Source organism: Eublepharis macularius, chromosome 4, assembly GCF_028583425.1.
Source record: "Eublepharis macularius isolate TG4126 chromosome 4, MPM_Emac_v1.0, whole genome shotgun sequence".
In the NCBI taxonomy this organism is placed as follows: Eukaryota; Metazoa; Chordata; class Lepidosauria; order Squamata; family Eublepharidae; genus Eublepharis; species Eublepharis macularius.
The window spans coordinates 118,130,744-118,152,767 of NC_072793.1; the positions used below are offsets into that span (position 1 = coordinate 118,130,744).

General features: G+C 41.8%; 1 protein-coding gene across 2 annotated transcripts in view; it reads right to left on the reverse strand.

The window, feature by feature from the left end:
* Positions 1-22,024, reverse strand: part of ARHGEF3 (Rho guanine nucleotide exchange factor 3) — a 273,489-nt gene that overhangs the window by 83,253 nt on the left and 168,212 nt on the right. Inside the window, exon 1 of one of the 2 annotated variants that reach the window (XM_054977397.1) lies at positions 18,041-18,276. The exons of the other annotated variant lie outside the window; for it this stretch is intronic. Within the exon in view, the coding sequence (XP_054833372.1) occupies positions 18,041-18,136 (96 nt within the window). The 5' untranslated portion in view covers positions 18,137-18,276. Of the gene's footprint in view, positions 1-18,040; positions 18,277-22,024 lie in introns of those variants that run through there. 2 annotated transcript variants of the gene reach the window in all.

A 22,024-nucleotide genomic window follows, 5' to 3' on the forward strand; every position in this document is an offset into this window, starting at 1 on the left:
GAGCCTGCCAGAGCAGAGTTCCAAGCTGATATGGATTAGAGATGGGCACAAACAGCAATACGAACAAAAAAAAGCCACAAACAGCTGAATCTGCTGTTCGTCAACAAGCTGTTCGTGAGGTCCCATTCTAAACGAACTGGTGGTTGTTGCAAGCCTCGTTCATTGCTGTTCATTGCTGTTTGTCAAGCCAGACAGTCTGGCACCTGCAATCAATTCTCTTGGCAATTTAGGCAGGGATTGTCTGAACTCCTGCTATTGCCCTGGAAACCTCAATCTAAGCCCAATTTAGCTTGATAGGCATGTCTTTCTTTCTAGTGTGAAGCTCCAAATTTGTTACAAGGGAGCAAAGAGCGGGGAGAGGGGGGCTCCCAGCATTGGCTTAATTTGCAGACAGTGGAGAGGGAGAGAGTTGCTGTTGGCATTTTGATAAAGAGAGTGCATTGGAGCTTGAATTTTCTTTGTGTGTGGTGGGATAGGGATCTACCTCTTCAAGTTCCAGGGCTGCTGCCAGGCTCTGGGGCCAAGCTATTATTTATTATTGGTACCTTTCCTGCTGCCTGCTCAGGTAAGGTTTCTGGGAGTGGTGCAGTAGGGATCTACCCCTTCAAGTTCCAGGGCTGCTGCCAGGCTCCGGGGCCAAGCTATTATTTATTATTGGTACCTTTCCTGGTGCCTGCTCAGGTCAGGTTTCTGGGAGTGGTGCAGTAGGGATCTTGACTTGGGTGATGGCTGGAAGAGAGCCTGCTGGCCCCCATGAACAGCCAACCACCAACATGTTTGTGAACAGGGCCATGTTTGTGGTTGTTTGTGAGTCCCTGTTCATGGATGGCAATGAACAACGAACATCATGTTCGGGTTTTTTTCTGTTCGTGCCCATCTCTAATATGGACAGAGGGATGCTCCCATCTGTGTGGTTAAGTCCTGCCTCACCTGAGCCAGGACTCCCCACTGCCACTTCCATTGCCATCTCTGAAATCTGTGCACATGCAGCATCCGCTGCAGCCTCAGGCATTCCTTTTTCTTTGCTTTCCAATTGCACTAATCTGTCAGAAAGGTCAGATAACATCTTAGAATACTGTAACAACTTTGCAGACATCTGCACTCCCCCAGTAGATTCCCCACTTAGCCTCCTCTTCTGGGCCCTGGCCTTTCCTAGGCATCTAGACATGCCACTAGGTCCATGATGCCTCCTCATTCTCAGAATATGGGGAAACTTGCATCAGGAGTCTCCTAGTTGTGGGGCGTGTACATGTTCCCCCTTCCTTTTGAGTGGCTTTCTTTGGTTGCCTTCCACCATGCTGTTATAGCAACCCATAAAGCCTGACGTACAATAACTGTGATTGTCCTTTAATATCAATTTGTTCTGTTTGTTGTAAATTAACTGCTATTCATCAAATCCTACACACTACCACCGAAATGGTTAACATCTGCTCTTCCCTTCTGTCCCTCTCTTCCTTTGCACAAAAACCTAGTTCTTGCTAAAGCAGATCCAATAATCCAATATGTCACCAGGTGGTGGGAGAGAAAAAGCCTAACAGTAGTTCTGCAGGCCTTAAAAAGGTGGCAAAATTGAGCAGCCTTACTAGCACCCACCCTGGGAATGTAGACTCTTGCTATGCCAATATTAATAATGTGTGACGCAATCAACTCTTCAGAGTGGCAGCAAGCCACCCCTGCGGCCTCCAGCTAGGCTTTTGCTGTTGCTGCTGGAAGTCCTCCCTCCCAATAAAGTGAAAAGCGGAGGGGCGGGGGGGGGGAGAAGCCTAGATAGGCCAGAGGATTGCAAGGGCCGGATCTAACCCTGATTTAGCCCACTAGACTGATAGACAATAAGCTCCAAATGTAAATAAGAAAAAATCTCTGTTGAGCCTGGCGCTGGGCCCTGGCTCCCATCCTCAAGTTTGAAGGCAGCAACCAGGGAAATAGCATAGCTTCCCCAAGGCAGCTACTGCTGCCTAGGCCTGAGGCACTCCAGCAAAGCCAGCTCTCACCAGCCTCTGGAGCGTATCCTCTCCTCTTCCTGTTTTGTATGAGTCCTACTGACTGTGCTAGATCAACACACAGCTCCTTAAGGCTGCCAGGAAAGCCCCAGGAGACTCTCAATCTCTGCAGAAGGAAAGGGGCAGCTAGAGACAGCTCCTGCTGCCTCTGATTGCTGAGTCTCCTCAGCCCCACCAGTCAGGCCTCATGTCACGTTTAATCAAATGGGCTGAGGCAACCTAGCCCATGGCTTAAGCCATGAACCTCACTTCTGTACATTATAAGCGTCTAATACCTTATCTATAGAGGTAAGAGCAGAACGTTTCCACAACTAAGTCCAATGTCACATATTCTGTGAAATATTTCCATTTGTAGGCATAAATACAATATTTTCAAAATCCTATCCATTAGTATAAAATGGTCTATCTGAAAATTCAAAATTTCAAAGTAGCAGGAAAGGATGACCTCCTAAAGTATTGAAAACGTACTACGTAAAACTAATAAATTTCCTTCATGTTCCATAATTACAAGACCTACAATTTTTTTTCTTTTAAAATGACAATAAAGCCCAGAATTTTGTATAACCTGTTTAAAATTTATCATATACTTCAAAGCATGGCCTTTTGAATGTCTTAAATGAAACCTCTTGCATATCGTGTAAATTCATACCTTTTATGGAGCAAGATTCAATCAACTGCAAATATTAATTCCAGTATGACCTAGAACTTTGCTTCATTTTATGTTCAGCTTTTCAAAGCCAGTTCTTTTACCAATGGAAACTTGTACATCATTACACTGAAATAAAGGTATTTAAATGCAACACACAACTTTTCAGTGATTGGGAGAACATCACTAATTGTTTTTCTTATTACAAAGTCACTAATTCTTACTCTCTTGAGATTTATTTGACAGATGATTCAGACAACCAATCTTGCTTATGGCAGCTGAACAAAAAAAAGCAATCATTTTGTGTCATATTAGGAATGCTTTATATGCAAACTAGTCAATCAGGTTTCACAAGCCAATGATCCCACCACCTCAAAACCCAAACCACTACATTAGAAACACCATAAACATCAAGAACAGTATAAAGCTTTAAAAATACACTGACAAAATACAATGAAACACCAAAACAAATACATCAGATTGATGGGGGGGAAATACATTTGGCCCCGATTTTCCTGCAGCCATAAGAACTCAGCTTATACCACTGGAAAAACATGATTGGACAGTAACTGTTTTTCATCGAGCGGTCACCTGTATAGTCACATATGGGTACTGTGTGCAGAGGCCTATGTGGGACTGCACAGTACCACAGGGCCGGATCTAGGGTTGTCGGCGCCCAGGGCAAACCTAGTCCAATGTCGCGCGCGCAGCAGGCGCGCGCTCCCGGTGCGGCGTGATGACATCGTTTTGATGACGTCATCAAGCATGGCGGGAGAGGCAGCGTGTGGGGCTGGGAAGCTGCCCACCCCATTCACCTCCCTGCAGGAGAATGGCGCGGGCAGCCTCGCAGCCCCCCGTGCTGCCTTTCACCTGCCCCGCAGGACAGGGGGCGGCCGGATTGCCACGCACCCCCTGTCCTGCAGGTCAGGCAAAAGGCAGCACAGGGGGCTGTGAGGCCACCCGCGCCATGCGCCTGCCCTGCAGGACAGGGGGCGACCGGCTGCCCCCTCTCCTGTGGGGCAGGCGAATGATGTGGGCGGCCACGCTGCCCTTTGCCTGCCCTGCAGGACAGGGGGTGCGCGGCAAGCCAGCCGCCCCCTGTATCGCAGAGCAGGCAAAAGGCAGTGCAGGGGGCTGTGAGGCTGCCCATGCTGCCGCCTGTGTGCTCCGGCAGCTGGCAGCTGCTCCCGGCACCCCCTCCCTGGCGGCACCGGGGGCGGACTACCCCCCTGCCCCCCCGATCCGTCCCTGTACCATAATGATGAATCTCAAGGTCCTTGTTATTTTAAAACGTTCGCAAATAGCTAAATAATTTTATCTTCCTCTGGAGGCAGAAAATCAGAACAATCCACCAGGAATGTATACGCTGTCAAAGCAGAGATTATAAATTCCCAGAACACAGGAAACAAACTTTTCTTCCATCTTGCTGTTCCAACTCGAGCAGCTCTGTGGGTAACCATAAGCCATGCAGGACTAAGTCTTTACCTAGGGACTCCATCTTGTCCATGTGGTGAGGGACAATGGAGAGAAGTCCCGACTCTGAGAACTAAGGTAATGCTGAACTTTTAAATACTGTAACTTCAAGTTATAGTATTTTAAATACTATGACTTTTAAATACTGTAACTTCAAATCAGGTAGCAATTTTCCCCAGGCCATTTTGGCTAGGGATCCTGATGGTGTTTTGCCATCTTCTGGGCATGGAGCAGGGGTCACTGAGGTCTGGGGAGGGGAGGTGGTTGTGAATCTCCTGCATTGTGCAGGGGGTTGGACTAGATGACCCTAGAGATCCCTTCCAACCCTATGAGTCTAAGTTTTACTAGCCTATCCTAGAAGAACATTGCAAAAATAAATATAGAGTATAGGGTGAGGAATGTGTGTTTTCACCTTTGTCTTGTATCCCTTGCTCAGCCCGATGCTTGAACAGACTACGTATACTCTTTTTATTTTAGTTTATTAAAATTTCTTATTGTGACGCTCTCCCCTCTGGGTTGGTAGTGCCCCTGGGTTTGGGGTCAGCCACTGCCCCTTTAACTGCAGTCTCTGCCTTCTCAAGGTACTCCTGTCTGTTCCTCGTCTCTCCACACTTCTCCTCTGACTCTTTACTCTCCACCCTGCTTGTAGGGGGGACTCCCCTTTTATCCCTTCAACAATCCCAGCCTCCACCTCCTAGCCCCACCCCTAACAACCTAGCTGCTGCCTGGGCTGCCTTAGGCAGCCACACCTGTGGCTGCTCTGCTGCTGGCTCTTCCAGGCTACTCCCCACCCCTTCTAGCCTGCCTGTTGGTTTGCTCTGTTGCTGCAGCTCTCCTGCCAGCCTCTGGGTGGTAGTGTGGTCTAGTGCCTCCTTTACACCTTTTGGCCTGCTGCTTGAGTTGGTGCTGGCTGGCTGCCTCTGCCCTCTGTTCTTCCCCTGGGCTGAGGGAAAAGGCTGCCCTGGAGCCCTGACTGGTTAATTGGCACTAATTAGGACCCAGGAGGCATCACCTAGCCTGCCTCCTGTTTTTTTTTTTTTAATAAAATTTTTTATTGGTGAGTCCAAATTTAAAAAATGTATACATACAATCAATCCCCTAATTAATTAATTCTGATCCTCACCCTTTCCTCCCCCCTCCCTTATCGACTTCCAGCAGCTTTCCAACCCCTAATCCCTCTTATTACTCAACTTATTTTCATTAATATTCCTTCCTAATCTATATCATAACTCTTATTCTAAGCATATTCAAATTCTAGTATATACTATATTATGCTATACTATAGAAATCCATTACAATATTTATTATACTTCTCATTAATTAACTACATATCTAAATAGAATTCCTTGCACATAATACTAACTTATATATATCCCTTTATCTCATAGTTAATCATTCTATCTAGAATTTTCTTACACATAAAACTAGCTTAGATTCTAATGATTAAATTCCCCCTTAATGGTAAAGTCACTTCTCTCTTTCATTTACAATATCTCATTTTAGTAGTTCTCAAACTGCCACAGTTCTCCTTTCACATCCCATTTTTTTTCTAAGTATTGTTTCAACTTCCCCCAGTCTGCAATGTATTGTCCTGGATCAAGATCTTTAAGTTTTCTTGTCATTTTATCCAACTCTGCCATGTACAGCAATTTGTAAATCCAATCTTCTATAGTTGGTACTTCTTGCACTTTCCATTTCTGCGCATACAAAAGTCTTGCTGCTGTTGTCATATAAAATAGCAATGTCCTATACTGCAGTGGAACACTTTCCATTCCCAAGTTCAGTAGCAACAATTCTGGGTTCTTATTTATTTGAATTTGTAAAATCTCATTTATTACTTCAATTATATCTCCTCAATATTGCTTAGCTACTTCACAAGTCCACCACATATGATATAGCGATCCTTCGTGCTTTTTACATTTCCAACACTTATCCGACATATTTGTATTTCCAAGCGCAATTTTCTTTGGCGTCAAGTACCATCTATATATCATTTTATAGACATTCTCTTTGACATTGGTACATGTTGAAATTTTTAGCGTATTCTTCCACAAATGCTCCCATGCTTCCATTGTTATTTCTTTATGAAAATTTATTGCCCATTTCACCATCTGGACTTTTACAGTCTCATCTTCGGTGTGCCATTTTAAGAGTATTTTATAAAGCTTAGAAATTTCTTTCTTATCTTCTTGTAAAATCACTTCCTCTAATTCCGAGTTTTCCATCCTTATTCCTCCCCTTAGGCAGTCCGAATTATAAAGGTCTCTGATCTGTCTATATTGAAACCATCCATAGCTAGGAGACAATTCTTCTTCTGTTTTAATTTTGGGTACTGAATGTTGTATCTGTATTATCTCCTTATAGGTTAAACATTGCTGTTCACTATCGACAGTTCTCAGGTCTATTACTTCATACGGAACTACCCATGAAGGAATTCCCTCTTTCATGTAAATCTTATACTTCTTCCAAATGGTAAAAAGGCTTCTCCTAATATAATGATGCAGAAACATAGAGTCCGCTTTTTATCATACCACAAATACGCATGCCACCCAAATATTTTTATGTCCTTCCAAGGCCAGCAACTTACGATTTTTCAACATTATCCAATCCTTCACCCATGTCAAGCATATTGCTTCATAATATAGTCTTATGTTGGGCAGTTGTAAACCACCTCTCACCTTCGCACCTAGCCTGCCTCCTGTTGTTGAGGCTTTGCCTGAGTTTCTTGCACCTGGGGCTTTGCCTGAACTTTCTGCACCTGGGGCTTCTTTGGCATTCTTGGCCCTTGTTGGTGTCTCTGACATCTGTCCTCTCCTGGCTGGGTGAGTGTTATGGGTGGTAGGGCTGGACTGGGAGGCTGTAAGCCTAGTTCCTGGGGTGGGTGTCCCTGGGGCATTCCCTAAGTCCAGCCCCAGCACCGGACACTTATATTTTGAATACTCTACACCTGATCTCTGAAACACACCATGCCTATTCAGACTTGCTATCAAAAAAGCAGTATCAGAGAAGTAGCAGATAAGCTTGCCATCCCTTTGGCATGATAGACTGGACGTGTGATAGGATGTCCCATCAGGAGCTTGTAGGAACAAAGCTGAAAATGAGGCATCTAGGTGGAGCCTCTAAACATCGATGCAGCTGTAGAATGTTGGATATGCAAATCCATCCAGCAGAAGACAAATCTCTGATTTTGCTAGTGGTGGCCATCACTACCCAATTTGGTTTTGGTACCATCCAGAAACAAAGTGCTAAGCAGAGACTTGGGATGCCCATGGGGTTTTCCAACCCCCCAGGAACCCAAAGCAACTAAGCTTGCAAAGTCCATTCTTTCACACCTACTTTCTTCCTTTTAACTAATCCATGGGGAGATCTGATCACAGACTGTATTTTAAATCCTATCCTTCTTCCAAGAAGCTCAGGACAGCATGCACAATTCTCCCTTCTGTCTTCCAAATAACCATATGAGATAGATTAGGCTGAGAGAAAGTACCTGCCCATGGTTGGAAGTGATGGTTTTAACCTAGGTTTCACCAATCACAGCCCAACTTTTAACTGCTATACTACAGCAGCTCTTACTGTATTTGCCTGCATCTCATCTTGGATATATTTAAAGGCTCCATTCAACTGCACAGGTGATTTGGTGGTCCCCACAAATCCATCAATTTAATGGCCTCAGTGTCCTAGGAGAAACTGCCTCTTTATTATTTAGTTCTTCAAATGGACAAAAGCAGCCATAAGCAGCTATCATGCAGGCACACAGGTGCTCAGCAAGATGCTATGTTTGAGACAAACTTTATCAGTAAACACTGAGGAGAGCCAACAAAAAACTTTCCTTGCATATAAACTGAGGGAATTCAAGTTTGCCTGGCAATTGACTTCCTATTGAAGCTTTCAGCATGCCTAGTTTTGGCTATTTTGAGTGAAAGGATGGCTCTAGACCCTCTCCCCCATTACTCTAAACCCACTCCAGCTCCCTTATTCACTCACCCTTGTCCCCCACCTCTTTCTTACCAGCATTAGCAGAATTTTAGTTTATATGTCACATCACATTTTAATGGACACATTAAACCTATAACATACCAAACACACTCACAGCTTGTCAGACTACATGGACTGCTGTCCTGGAGTACCCCTCCCCTTGTTTGGAGGAAGCTTTTTTGAAACGGGATATCATGGCATTCACTGTAGAAGAGAGAAGCTGATAAACAGTGTGTACTTTTAAGTAGTAATGGCTTATGCAATTAAGTATGGTTCTGGAAGAGTTAACTATAACTCACTAAAATGGTGCAAGCAGGGAAGTAGTGTGTTATATTCTGTGACCCATCTCCCCACTTGAATTGCTTTACGTAGACTAAGCAGCAGTAAGCAGTTATATGGTTCGTGTGTGTTTATACGAGATTGTGCAATATGCACTGCTGAGGGTGGGCTGTGAAACTGCAACTGCTTTTTATGCTACCAGTTTTAATTGTTTATCTTTATTTTTTTAAATTAACGTGATCCGCTCTGAGCCTGCTTGCAGGGAGAGTGGACTATAAATGTAATAAAGAAATAAATTTTGGCTGAGTTTATTACATTTATATCCAGTTTTTTTTCTTTGGTCCTCAGGGCTGCATACACTGGATTCCAAGGTGGTCTCCCATAGGGACACCAACCAGACTAGTGAAGCTTCATTCTTCTGGTTTTCAGAATGCCCTAAATTTTTGCCTTATTTTACTTACTGTGCCTTCCTTTGTTACAATTATAGCTGTCTTTTGACATGATGCAAGAGTGAGTACCATCAACTAAATTGTACTTTTCACTTGTATTTTATAGAGTTGGAGAGCTTGCTCCATCTTTTATCTTTTCCAGGATAGACTATTATAAATTATTACCTGTTTATCAAATTGAAGGGCTATCAAGCTTTTGCCTATCAGTTACCCATATAAGGGAAAACAATACCAATGTAAGCATGTATTCTTGTACTGGATCTTATTTTCAACATGGCCAGATCTGTGGGTACTTAAATCCAGAGACTAGAGCCATGAACACAGATCCTTCTACAAATCTGAACAATGCCCTAGGTTCTCAGAAAAATCTGAAAATACACACACACACATTGGGGGCTAAACGCTTCCCTCAAATAATCAAAGCAGTGACTGCAGCTTTAAGAAATGAATACCTTCAGTGGCCATTGCTAGACAACAACAATATTGCCAATCTTAGTTTCTGTCAGTCATAGGCAAGGTGAGGAGTGACAGCCCTTTCCAGGGCTGTTTTGGGCCTTCAATGGAGGACTCATTGGAGCCATGCCTGGCCACAACCACTGGGTGACTTGCAGCCACATGTCTTGCATGACTCCCCCAGGTGCAGCTGCTTGCTCCTGGTGGGAGGGGGGACCCAGCAGTCACCTTCTTTTTGCTCCTTGCATGCACTTTGTATGTTCGTGCTCCCGAGCCTGAGAACTTCTGGGAAGTGATGTCATTGGGTAGGCCTGGGAGCACCCTTGGGAGGCCTGTTCCCCCACCTTTCCACTCCACCAACCAGGTGAGTGGTGGTGGGGGGCAGGGAGTGGAAGATCCCATGCCCTCACTGGGGGACCTGGGATCCCTATGTAAGCTGCACTGGGTCCCTATTGTGGAGAATGGTGTGGTAGAAATGGAGTAAATAAATAATAAATACAGCTTAAGATGGGAGGGCAGACAAAGGTTGGCTGGCTGATGAGTGAAAAGGAATGAAGGGATCAGGCAAAGGGGAGAAGATACGAGTACTGCCAGGAGAAGGAAAGAAGGAATGGTGGAGAAGAGGTACAGAGGATAATGAGATGCCCCCACAAATCCTTATGGGTCCTCCATTTGTTTGATTCTATCCTATAACAAGGAAAGTTGTCTACTGTTCTATCACTATGATGCAGGAAAATATCAAGATAGTTTCAAACCTCAGTAAATTGTATGAACTGTAACCCTATTGTAATGATTTCTTCCCTCCTCCATTTTTTCAGACAATTGATCTTGTGTGAAAAAAAGGGTTCCCCTTCCTTCCATCCTTATTTAGAGATGATCTAATTATCTACCAGCTGCTTAAAGAAATCGTTCAAAGTATTACCTTCCTTCTTCAAAGTATACTGAAGGGTTAATATTAAAAAAACCAAGATATCCTGCTCGCCTTGCTTGCTTGCACTCTCTCTCTCTGCCTCTGCCCAGCTTCCTGCTATGTGCTTCAAGCGCTGTCTTGCTGCTCATTACTTACTGCTACCAGCTTTATTCTGATATATGCCAAAGACAATGATGGAGACAAAGCTTCTCAATTCAAGGCTACAGCATCCCCATAGGTGAATATGGTGGATACACATCTGATATAAAGTTATCCTTGCCAAGTCTATATTATTTGAGGAATTTAGAAATAGCTGATGGGGTATACTCACTGAAATGTTATGTTAGGACTTTGGAGACAGGAGTCAAAATCCAATTTAGCTATTCAATTCCTTTAAGCAAGTCACTCACTACATTTTGATCTCAGTTTCCCAACTGTAAAATCTTATGAAGGTAAAGTGTAACTAAAACTCATTGTGGCAGATAACATGGCTCTTTATAGCATGTTAGCTATGCATGTATTCAGGGCTTTTTTTCTAGGAAAAGAGGTGGTGGAACTCAGTGGGTTGCCAGCACAGGGGGCAACTCTTGGCATGAGGTGGTGCCCCTGGTACCACATGTGCACACGCAAAATGCATGCACGCTTCCAGGACCAATGACATCACTTTGGGTCAGCTGGAACAAGGGGGAGAATTTTAAAAATTTAAATCACCCTTGGCGAAAATGATCACATGGCTGGTGGCCCCGCCCCCTGATCTCCAGACAGAGGGGAGTTTAGATTGCCCTCCGCGCCGGCGTGGAGGGCAATCTAAACTCCCCTGTCTGGAGATCAGGGGATGGGGCCACCAGCCATGTGTCCATTTTCAAAATGTTCCGGAACTCTGTTTCACCATGTTCCGGCTGAAAAAAAGCCCTGCATGTATTACAGTTTTGATCTTCACATGCACATTGTAATTGATATTCTCAGTGGTGGCTCCTACCTATCTGAAGTCAGAAAGCATTCCATACTTCTATTGTTTCACAGAATGTGCATAACTATAATGTTCAAAAGGACATTTTTAAAAAAAGATTACAGCTACCGTAGAATGGAACAGGCCAGGAGGGCACCTTTATAATGGAATAGTATTCCACTCAGGGCCGGGGTGCCCATGGAGGCCAGGTAGGTGGTGGCCTCAGGGCGCGGGGTGGTGGAGGGAGTGCCAGAGGAGGCGCGGGGGGCGGGAGCGCACGTCACGGAGCTGCAACCTCCCAGCCCTCCCGCCCCGTGTTGCCGCCGCCGCCGCCAGCACATGCCCCCGGATGGGCTCAGCAGCCGCAGGCAGGCATCTGCAGCGGTGCAGGGCAACCGAGCGGGAGAGCTCGGAGGCCACCCACGCGCCGTCCCAGCCGCCCGCTGCAGTGATTGGGCCGGCGTGCGTGTGCACCCGTGATGACGTCACACGCGACATCATCACGCAGGCCGGTGCGAGTGTGTGTGCGCGCACACAGGGGCGCCCTGCTCGCCGGCTGCTGCGGGCACCGAAAACCCTGGCGCCGCCGCTGATTCCACTGCAATTATTATTGTAGGTATTTCCTGCTTTCTGTATTGTTTATAGTATACGTTGCCTTTGACCGTTTATTGTTCACGTACTTCTCTAATTCTGTAACTGTACTCCTATTGGACTGTTCATTAGTTTTCTTATGCTGTCTGGTTACACTGCTTATGTTATGTAATCTGCCTTGAGTATCAGCAAGAAAGGTGGACTACAAATAAAGTAAATAAATTTCTTCAGAAGAAACTATAATGGTATTGGCCTTACACGACAGAAGCATTTTTGTAGAGCAGAGACAACTTGGAACCAGGAGTGAGTGTTCGGCTTCATATTTCATATCCTAGGGAGGGTTGGGGGGAGGGGATGGCTGAAGTGAGAGTGATGCCCATCTATGATAGCAGAGAGCTGATTATCACATGAATATGACACTAGCCCCAAACATTCATTGGTAGCTTGATATGCAAGGGACAAGGGAAGAGGAGTTGTCTCTTTGTTTCTTAACTGTGTCTGTAGCTCTTCCTACCATCTAGTACCACACAATGCAATTAAATGGTTAGCAAGACAGGGTCCCAAGTAGAGATGGGCATGGAAAAAAACCGAACATGATGTTCGTTGTCCATTGCCATCCACAAACAAGGACTCACGAACAACCACGAACATGGCCCTGTTCACGAACACGTTCATGGTTGGCTGTTCGTGGGGTCCAGCAGGCTCTCCTCCAGCCATCATCCAAGTTTGGTCAAGATCCCTACTTCACCACTCCCAGAAACCTGACCTGAGCAGGCACCAGGAAAGGTACCAATAATAAATAATAGCTTGGTCCAGAGCCTGGCAGCAGCCCTGGAACTTGAAGGGGTAGATCCCTATCCCACCACACACAAAGAAAATTCAAGCTCCAATGCACTCTGTCAAAATGCCAACAGCAACTGTCTCTCCCTCTCCACTGCCTGCAAACTAAGCCAGAGCTGGGAACCACCCTCTCCCCTGCTCTTTGCTCCCTTGTAACAAATTTGGAGTGCCGCACTTGAAAGGAAGACCTACCTATCAAGCTAAATTGGGCTTAGATTGGGGTTTCCAGGGCAACAGCAGGAGTTCAGACAGTTCAGACAATCCCTGCCTAAGTTGCCAAGGGAATTGATTGCAGGTGCCAGACTGTCCGGCTTGACAAACAGCAATGAACAGCAATGAACGAGGCTTGCAACGACCACCATTTTGTTTAGAATGGGGCCTCACGAACAGCTTGTTCGCGAACAGCAGATGGGGTTGTTTGTGGCTTTTTTTTTGTTCGTATTGCTGTTCGTGCCCATCTCTAGTCCCAAGTAGCTGCTATATATCCTATTTAATTAGCACAGGAAATTTTGCATTGTTTTCTTATTTATTTCAAGGCTAAATAATAATAATTCTTTGTGTTAAAAAACACTAAACTATTCCAAAACTGTTACGGATGGGATAGTGTGTGTGTACAACAACTTTAAATATGTACTCCTATATCCTACCTGTGCTTTACGTTATTCAATGTACGTCCTAGAATTAATTATGTTCTGTTTCAGCAATTCCTCAACCCCATACTGGATCCTTGCTAATACTATATCTTTGTAAACTTATATTCTTTTACCCCATGACATTGTTTATGGAAATGTTCTTGACACTGTATGGAAATGCCTGCCCTTGTCCTTGCCACTAATTGTACTAATCTCACACAATGTAATCTGCATTGAGTCTCAGTGAGAAAGGTGGAATATAAATAACAAATAAAAATAAAATAATAAAAAGAGACATATATTAAAAGCACTGATAGTTCTAACTATTACATTCCAGCTACAGAATTACAAGTAATATTAAGGAAAGCATTTTGCAGAGCTCCTCCAAATATCTCCTGTTGAATTCTCACGCAAATAGGCTAAAAGTAGAACATTTGACAATGATCCCTGCAAGGAAGGATATTATATCTTCCTGTTTATTTTCCTTTCTCAAGAATTAATTAATGATGGATAATGTTTTTAACAACAAAATTGTTTATTTCTTAAATGTACTTGAAAATAGAAGCTGAACTTCAAAAAGTAGAAATAATTCTTTTGCCATATGTGAAATGAATTTCTGGCAAGGAAGCTTTCTTGCATATATCCTGTTTACCGGCTTCTCAAAAGACAAAAATTTTTTTTTAATATTCACTTTGATATTTGTGAAAGGTTTATTTGTCAGAATATTTTTTTGTTTTCATTATCCTTACCTATACCTTACTTTATACTTAAAATCAGCCACTTGGCATTGCAAAATCATGCCACTTGGCATGGCAGCACGGAGGGGAGGGCAGTTCAGCATCTTTCCTGATCTAAATAACCCCACTGCAAAGCTGCTGTTTATTCTACTTGGGGGTGGGGGGGACAACAAACAAGGAAGGTACCTGTCTATATTTACCATGATCCAAACAGAATTGTTGAAGGAAGCAATTTAGATCCAGAAAATGAAGCAAAGGACTAGGGGCCACTGTTCCAGTACATTTTCCATTCACCAGTAGCTGATTTAAAGTGCAAACAAAAGAATCATGATGTCAGAACACAAACCACCCATATCATGTCCATTTTGGATCTCAGGCTCCTATTTGAAGTCATCCCCATCAAAATGACATGCTCAAAATATTTCCACAGAATCTGAGAGACACAGACTCCACCCCAAAGGAAAATGTCTTAACTTCAAAATGTTTGTGGTCATTCACAACTAGCATTTACAGCTCCTTTGTATTTGCTGCCTCTACCCAGAAACTCTCCTACCATCATCCTAGATCCTTTAAAATGCCACAATTGGAAAAATTTCCAATCTTTCTTGTACTACAAGCTCATCTAACAAGCATGGGACATGCTAAGATTGTAAAAAGTGACAGATGCATGGAGCAAATACACTGACTGTGATAACAGGGACACTGAGGCTACAGTATATGTCTGTAGAGCGGTCTAGAGAGGAAAGAGAGCTTTTTGAAAGCCCTGCAATATGTTGCTTTTAAGCTCAGAGGGGGACAAGGAAGAATCTTCCTCTCCTCATCATAAAAGTGACTTCTTTTAAGACAAGCTAGGCAGGTATAATCCTCAGTGTGTTTGGATAAGTAGTCAACTCAAGGTCTAGTGTAATATTTACGTATTATTATATCATCAGTATTTAGTCCACTTCATCTGGCAAACAGATAAACAGCTTCAGAAAATCTTTAGCAACTGAAAAACAGTTCTTTTTAATGGTAATCTAGCTCATATGTGGTCCACTGGTACTGAAATCCTTAATATTAAATCCAAAAGCTACTTTTATGGTCAAAAATATACAGGCCTTTTGCAAGTATTTTGTTTATTTATACACCAGTCCTTACTAAAAAAAAAAAAAAACACGATGGTGAAGAAATGAGAAACATTATTTTAAGTAGCGCTCAAATCCACTTGACTCCCATAATTAGCATTCCCTTACTGACAACGCACTTGGTTTACCATCATTATGAAACTAAATTACAATACATCAAGTAACTCCCAACTGCTTTGTCTTTATCCCATTGCATCATACAGTTCAGAGTTCTTGTTTTTAGTTGGATTGCCTGATGTTAGATTTTGCTTTTGTTGTTGATCAATGCCCAGGAAAGAAACAATAATTTTGTAATATTCACTGCCTCGAAAGCAATAGACAGTACACAAAGGTTGTGTCCAGCAATCTCTCAACTGACGGGTCTTGTGGATATGGATCACTGCAGCATTCCCCTCTCTTGTGTAATAGCAGACTTGGGTCAGCCTGAGCATCTTGCTACTCAGTGCAGGCTGTTGCTTGCCAATTGCTTTATTTCCTGTCTACAAAATTGTTAAACCTCTGCAACCAGGTTGCCTACCAGCCTTGATGCTTTACACCAAAAGAAATAGTGTCTTTCAAAAGCCAGACAAGACAATACATTTTTTATTTAGATGCTTTTAATGTTAGTTTCATCTTTTGGGGGGCAAATTTATATTTTACGTCCCTCCATTTCTGATACGCTTCTAATACAAATTATTTTTTAATTTAAGCATATAAAATATCCTGCAAAAAAGGATAGGATTATGTCAAGAACAACACCTAATTATATCATCCTTATGATTTCATGCCATGTCACAAGGGCTCTTAGAAAAAGTGGGACTGTATGTTAACGTTCACCAGTAAGCACCAACCTACTCCACATGCTCAAACACTTTGTTATACATATTTTTTAAAAATCCATTTTGCAGTAACATAAATTTGCTCATTAGCAAATGTACCTATTATTCAAGCAGGAAATGAAGGAATGAGCATGTTAACTCCTGGTTTTTACATCACAATGCAAATAAAACAATATTCAACATACTTCTGCCATTTTTAGATCACATAGCAACCTGATGTATGTAATAGATGACAATAACTGTAACTGGTTTCAACTGCCCATAACTAATACCAAACAGTGAGTTTTTAAGGATAAGGGTTGCTGCAACATAGAACTGCTTTGACTTGTAAGGTAATATCACAAAATCATAACAGAAAACATCCATAAGTTAACTTGTTAGATTGTAAGAAAAACTACACATGAATTAATACTTATAAGTTATAACAGTCTCTTAGAGAATATGCTGGAAAAATATCACAGTGCTTTTAAAGTGCTATTTAACTGTCCATGCTGGCTTCTTTATATATTATGAAGAGTTTCACATTATTTAAGAACATAGCCCCTCTAATACCCATGTATAGAACAACACTGTGTGTTTTTCATCATGTATTTTTTTATCTATAACTGAAATATAGAAACTATAGCTGAAGACCATTAAAGAATTTGCTTTACATAACCTGAATTATACTGACTGAAAATTTCATTTCAGGGGTCAAGGTGTACATTATTACTGAATCAAAATTTACCATTTGTAAAAGAAATTTCAGATGCAACTATTAAAATTGAAACTGTCATTACGCATCACAGATGTCATTACACAAATATAAGTAAACTCTGGTAACTTTATAGTCATATAAGTATGCACTTAAAACAGTTCAATCTTACTTTACCTTGCAAAGCTGACAGGAGTGGAGGCTGAAACCACGCAGTTAGTTTATTTAAAAGATCGCCTGTATTTGTAATTTCCTCACAGAGGATGTAATCCCAAATGTTCATGGCTAGAAGGTATGCATGACTGAAGTAAGCTTTTATATTGGATATGGCTAGACTCTAGCTCTAAATTCATAATAGCTAAACGAGACCTCCATGTTTGGACAGAGCACCTCTGTATGTCGGTTGCAGGGGCAGGCATTGTCTCTCTACTTGTGGCCTTCTGTGGCACCTGGTTGGCCAATATGGAAAACAAAATGCAAGACTAGATGAACCACCGGGGTTACTGGGCCACCAAGTCTATGCTTATGGTCTTAGATATACTTCTGAGAAAATATATTTTATATTTGAACACTAATGAATGTTAGCATTAACAGAAATAGTTCCTGCTGAAAAAAATCAGAATCTGAAACATGCATGAATTCCAAACTCCATTAAAGCAAAGAAGATCAATTCAGTTGATTTTTATAGATGGTTAGTTTTTCTACCTCTCATAGTGGACCTCATCACACAGGTCTTATTAAGATAAATTCGGAATCCTACAAAACCCTGAATTCCACTTCTTTAAAGCTAATCTATAGAAACTTTGTTTAAACACAGAACAAATCCAGCAATTTGTAGACATCAGTTACTGACATTTAAGTATTTTGTGAACATTTAAGTATTAAAATATCCTGTAACAATTTGTAAATGCAAGATGGACATTTATTTCTTAATCCAATTGATCAATCTATGAGAGGGATAGTTTAAGATAACTTTGATTAACAGATCACTCAGATCTTAAAAATCAGGAAGCAACTGCTAATTATTTCTTCTATACATTCAAGTTTAGAATTGTGATCATATGGTACAGTTCTATGCTGAGTTGCTCCATTCTACAACTACTGACATTCATGGATTTAGATTGGACTAACTCTGCATAGGATTGTACTTTGAATTTCTTGGTTTGTTAGTAGTAAAGATAACATATATTTAACTTACTTCTAATTTAAATATATATACTACCATGCATCACCACAGTATCACAAGTTCATACATTTAAATACAGTAGATTTCTCGGTTGCCTATCTTTAGAAATGACCCCATTTTATGCAAGTATTACCTTCTAGAATATAAAGAACTAAAGAAACCCAGAAACTGAGTGCAAAATATGAAAAATCAGTATCTTCAATGAGGGCTCAAAATACTTATTCTGCTCCAATGAATCCAGATTCTTTGGAAAAGTAGTTCTGAAATCTGTCTGCACATCATACCTCTGCTTCTTTGGCTGATATGCTCGTTGTTTGTACTTCCAAGCCACAGTTTGCTCTCTTGACGGTGAGATAAAATGGATAATCCTTTGCCACCATTGTGGCTGAAGGAGAAGCAGTCTCGGAGGTCACAGCTGATTCTGTCAGTGCACAAAATGTGAAGGCAAAGCTAAGTCTTTCCTCTGCACCCTATCAGGCATTCAGCAGCTGCAGAACTGAACTGTCCTCCTGCTGCTGTGCTAAGCTTTTGATAGCATTATCGAAGGCAACTCTTGCACTCCACTGAACGAGGAAGCAGACAGCCTCTTGAATCTGTGGAACAAGCGTAACCAAACACTGCTCATTAATGAGGCCCGCCCACTGACACGGAATGGGGAGGAGAGGCGGTAAGATACTTCTGCTGATTTGCACTGAACACAGCAAATCACCGAAAACTCATTTAGAAGCCAGTAAAGCACCTGGCTACGTGCAATATGCTTTTTTTTTTTAAAAAAAATCAGCCTTCTCTTTTCCAAAACAGTGATATTTGACTGCTGGGTCCTTGTCATCAGCATCATAGCTTATACTTGACATTATCACATAACCTGTTTAAAGGAAAATAACATTTTAGGTGGGATTCTTTCTTATTCAGTATTCCTCACATCTGATAATGGAGGACTGTTGACATGATGTATTTTTCCTGTCAGTGTAGTGCGCACTTGACTCTTAAAAATACATATCCCATAATATGTTAAGTAATGCAGTAGTTATGAACAGTGCATATTGGCATTTACTATTAGAATAAATGCATAGTAAAGTTAGCATGTATTTACTATGTCTAAGATACATAACATCACAGCCTGAAACATTTTTTCCTTCCCACCTTGTTTTTTCATCAAGCCAGATGAACCATTCTAGAGAACTCAAAAAGTTCGCACACTGTTCTGTAATGTTTTGGTATATCTTTTTTTAAAAGTATTACAATTTTTGTTGGTTTTGGATTTTTCTGTAGGCCTTCCTCTACACTCTATAGATGTGTCCTTTCCACCAAAAGAAAATAACCATATAGCCTTCGACAATACAATAACCATATAGCTTCTATTTGCACATGCATACTGAATAGCCGCACAAGCTATAGATGGGAGTGGCCTTTCAAAATAATAAAATAGTGGCAAATTTCCATGCCTGGATATGTAATCTGATGCACATCTAGGTGATAATTCTTTCCAATGGAAAATAAACCTGCCAGAATCTAATTTAAGGAAGATTTGGGATCACTGCACCAGAAAAAGACTATCCTTATTGGAAAACACAACTGGAAGTTTACCATAGCAGCACTAGTTGTTTCAATTATCTTAGGCAAGTACACTTAATATTTCAGGTATAGTATAACACCACATGAGGTATCCTGTCAGATCAGACCTGTGGTCATCTAGTCTAGCAACCTATTTAACACAGTGGCTAATCAGTTGCCCTGGAAGACAAACAAACAACGCATAGAAGCCATCAACTATTCTCCTTAGCTTTGTTGTGCCAGCCCCAGAAGAGCGCCGGGTAAGCCTGTTACCTGCCTTTCCTCCCTGCTGGCCAGGTAAGTGGTAGCAGGGGCAAAAGGTGGGAGTGGTGATCCCCAGCCCCCACTGAGGGAATGGGATCTCTACCCTCCAGGAGGGAAGTCACCATGCCTGATCTCAGCAGATCTTGGAAGATAAGATGGGTCAGTACTTGGATGGGTCAGTACAAGGAAGACACTGCAGAGGAAGGCAATTGAAACCACCTCTGCTTTTCACTTGCCTTGAAAGCCCCTTGCTGGAGTTGTTATAAGATGATTGTGACTCAATGGTGCACGCGCGCGTGCACGCACACACACGCGCACACGCACACACACACACCATGCCCCTTCAAGTCATCTTTTTTTATAACCTGAAAAGCCTCATACTCTTCAGTTTTTTTCCATAGGAAAGGTGCTCTAAGCCCTTGATCATCCTTGGTTGCCCACTTCTTCACTTTTCCCAGCTGTGCAGTATCTTTTTTGAGATGTGTCCACCAATATACATCATTCCAAATGACATCTTGCTCTAGATCTATAGAGAAGCATTACAATATTGGCCATTTTATTTCAGTCACTTTCCCAATATGCCTCACCTTGTACTCACCTGCACTGAATTTTACTTGCCACTTTGTTGCCCAGATACATCAGAGATCACATTGCAAATTTACGATGGCTAATGGAACATATCAGGGAATTTCAGAATAAAATCAGCCTGTGTTTTATAGATTACAGCAAAGCTTTTGACTGTGTGGATCAGGAAAAACTATGGAGTCTTAAAAGAAACGGTGGTGCCACAACATCTGATAGTTTTGGTGTGCAACCTGTACTCTGGACAAGAGGCTACTGTCAGGATAAAATATGGGGAAACAGAATGGTTTCCAATCAGCAAGGATGTCACACAAGGATGCATATTATCTTTCTACCTGTTCAACCTCTATGCAGATTATATCATAAGGAAAGATGGATTAGATCTAGAAGAAGGTGGAGTGAAAATTGGTGGAAGGAACATTAACAGTTTGAGATATGCAGATAACACCATGCTACTAGCAGAAAATAGTGAACACTTGAAACGACTACTGATGAAGGTTAAAGGAGAAAGTGCCAGAGTAGGATTACAGCTGAACATCCGCCCTGAGCCTGCTGGTGTGGGGAGAGCGAAATATAAATTGAAAATAAATAAACATAAAATAAAATAAAGAAGACAAAAGTAATGACTACTGAGGAATTACACAATTTTAGAGTTGACAATGAGGAAATTGAAATTGTTCAAGATTTTCTATTCTTTGGCTCAATCATCAACCAAAAGGGAGTCTATAATGAAGAAATCAGAAGACTGAGACTTGTAAGAGCTGCTGTGAGGGAGCTAGAGAAGATCCTTAAAGATAAAATTGTCTCTCTGGGAACCAAGATCAAGATAATCCAGACTATGGTATTCCCCTTCATTATGTATAGATGTGAAAGTTGGACAGGGAAGAAAGCTGGCTGGAAGAAAATTGATTCATTTGAAATGTGGTGCTGGAGGAGAGTTTTGCAGATACCATGGACAGCCAAAAAGACAAATAAGCGGGTACTACATCAAATCAAATCAAGCCTGAATTCTTCCTAGAAGCTAAAATGACAAGATTAAGGCTATTGTACTTTGGTCACATCATGAGAAGACAAGATTATCTGGAAAAGTCAATAATGCTAGGAAAAGTGGAAAGAAGAAGGAAAAGAGAAAGACCTAAAATGAGATGGCTTGACTCAATAAAAAAGCCATGTCCTCCAGTTTGCAGGATCTGAGCGAGTCTGTTAATGATAGGATGTTTTGGAGGTCTTTCCTTCATAGAGTCACTCACCATAGGTCCCAGGCGACTTGACGGTACATAACACACACACATTGTTGCCCACTCATTCAATTTGGAGAGATCCTCTTGGAGCTGTTCACAATCCTCCTTAATTTGCACCATCTTGAATAAGGTGCTATAATTCACAAATCTAGCCACTATACTGCTCACCCACAATTTCAGATAATTAATGAATAAATACCAATCTCAATATGTATCCTTGTGGGACACCATTTACTCCCCTGCACTGTGAGAACTCCCCATTTATTCCTACTCTGCCTCCTGTTGTTTAAGAAATAGCCTGTCCTCTTACCTTATGCCTGCTATGTTTACTTAGGACTCAGAGTCTTTGGTGGGGAAACTTTGGGAAATGAAAAAATATATAATGTGTACCAGATCACCATTATCCACATGCCTATTAACCTATAAAAAAATCTATTAGCTCTATGAATTTACTTGCTTATTGAAAATCTACATGGCTTTTGTGAAGGGATGTCCTTGTTGAGGCAGGACTTATTTCACAAAGGCCATACAGATTTTCCCTCAGCAGACTTTGTTTCTCTATCTACTTAATAATTCTATCTTTAATAACAGCCTCTACTAATTCATGTGGAATAGATGTTAGAGTAA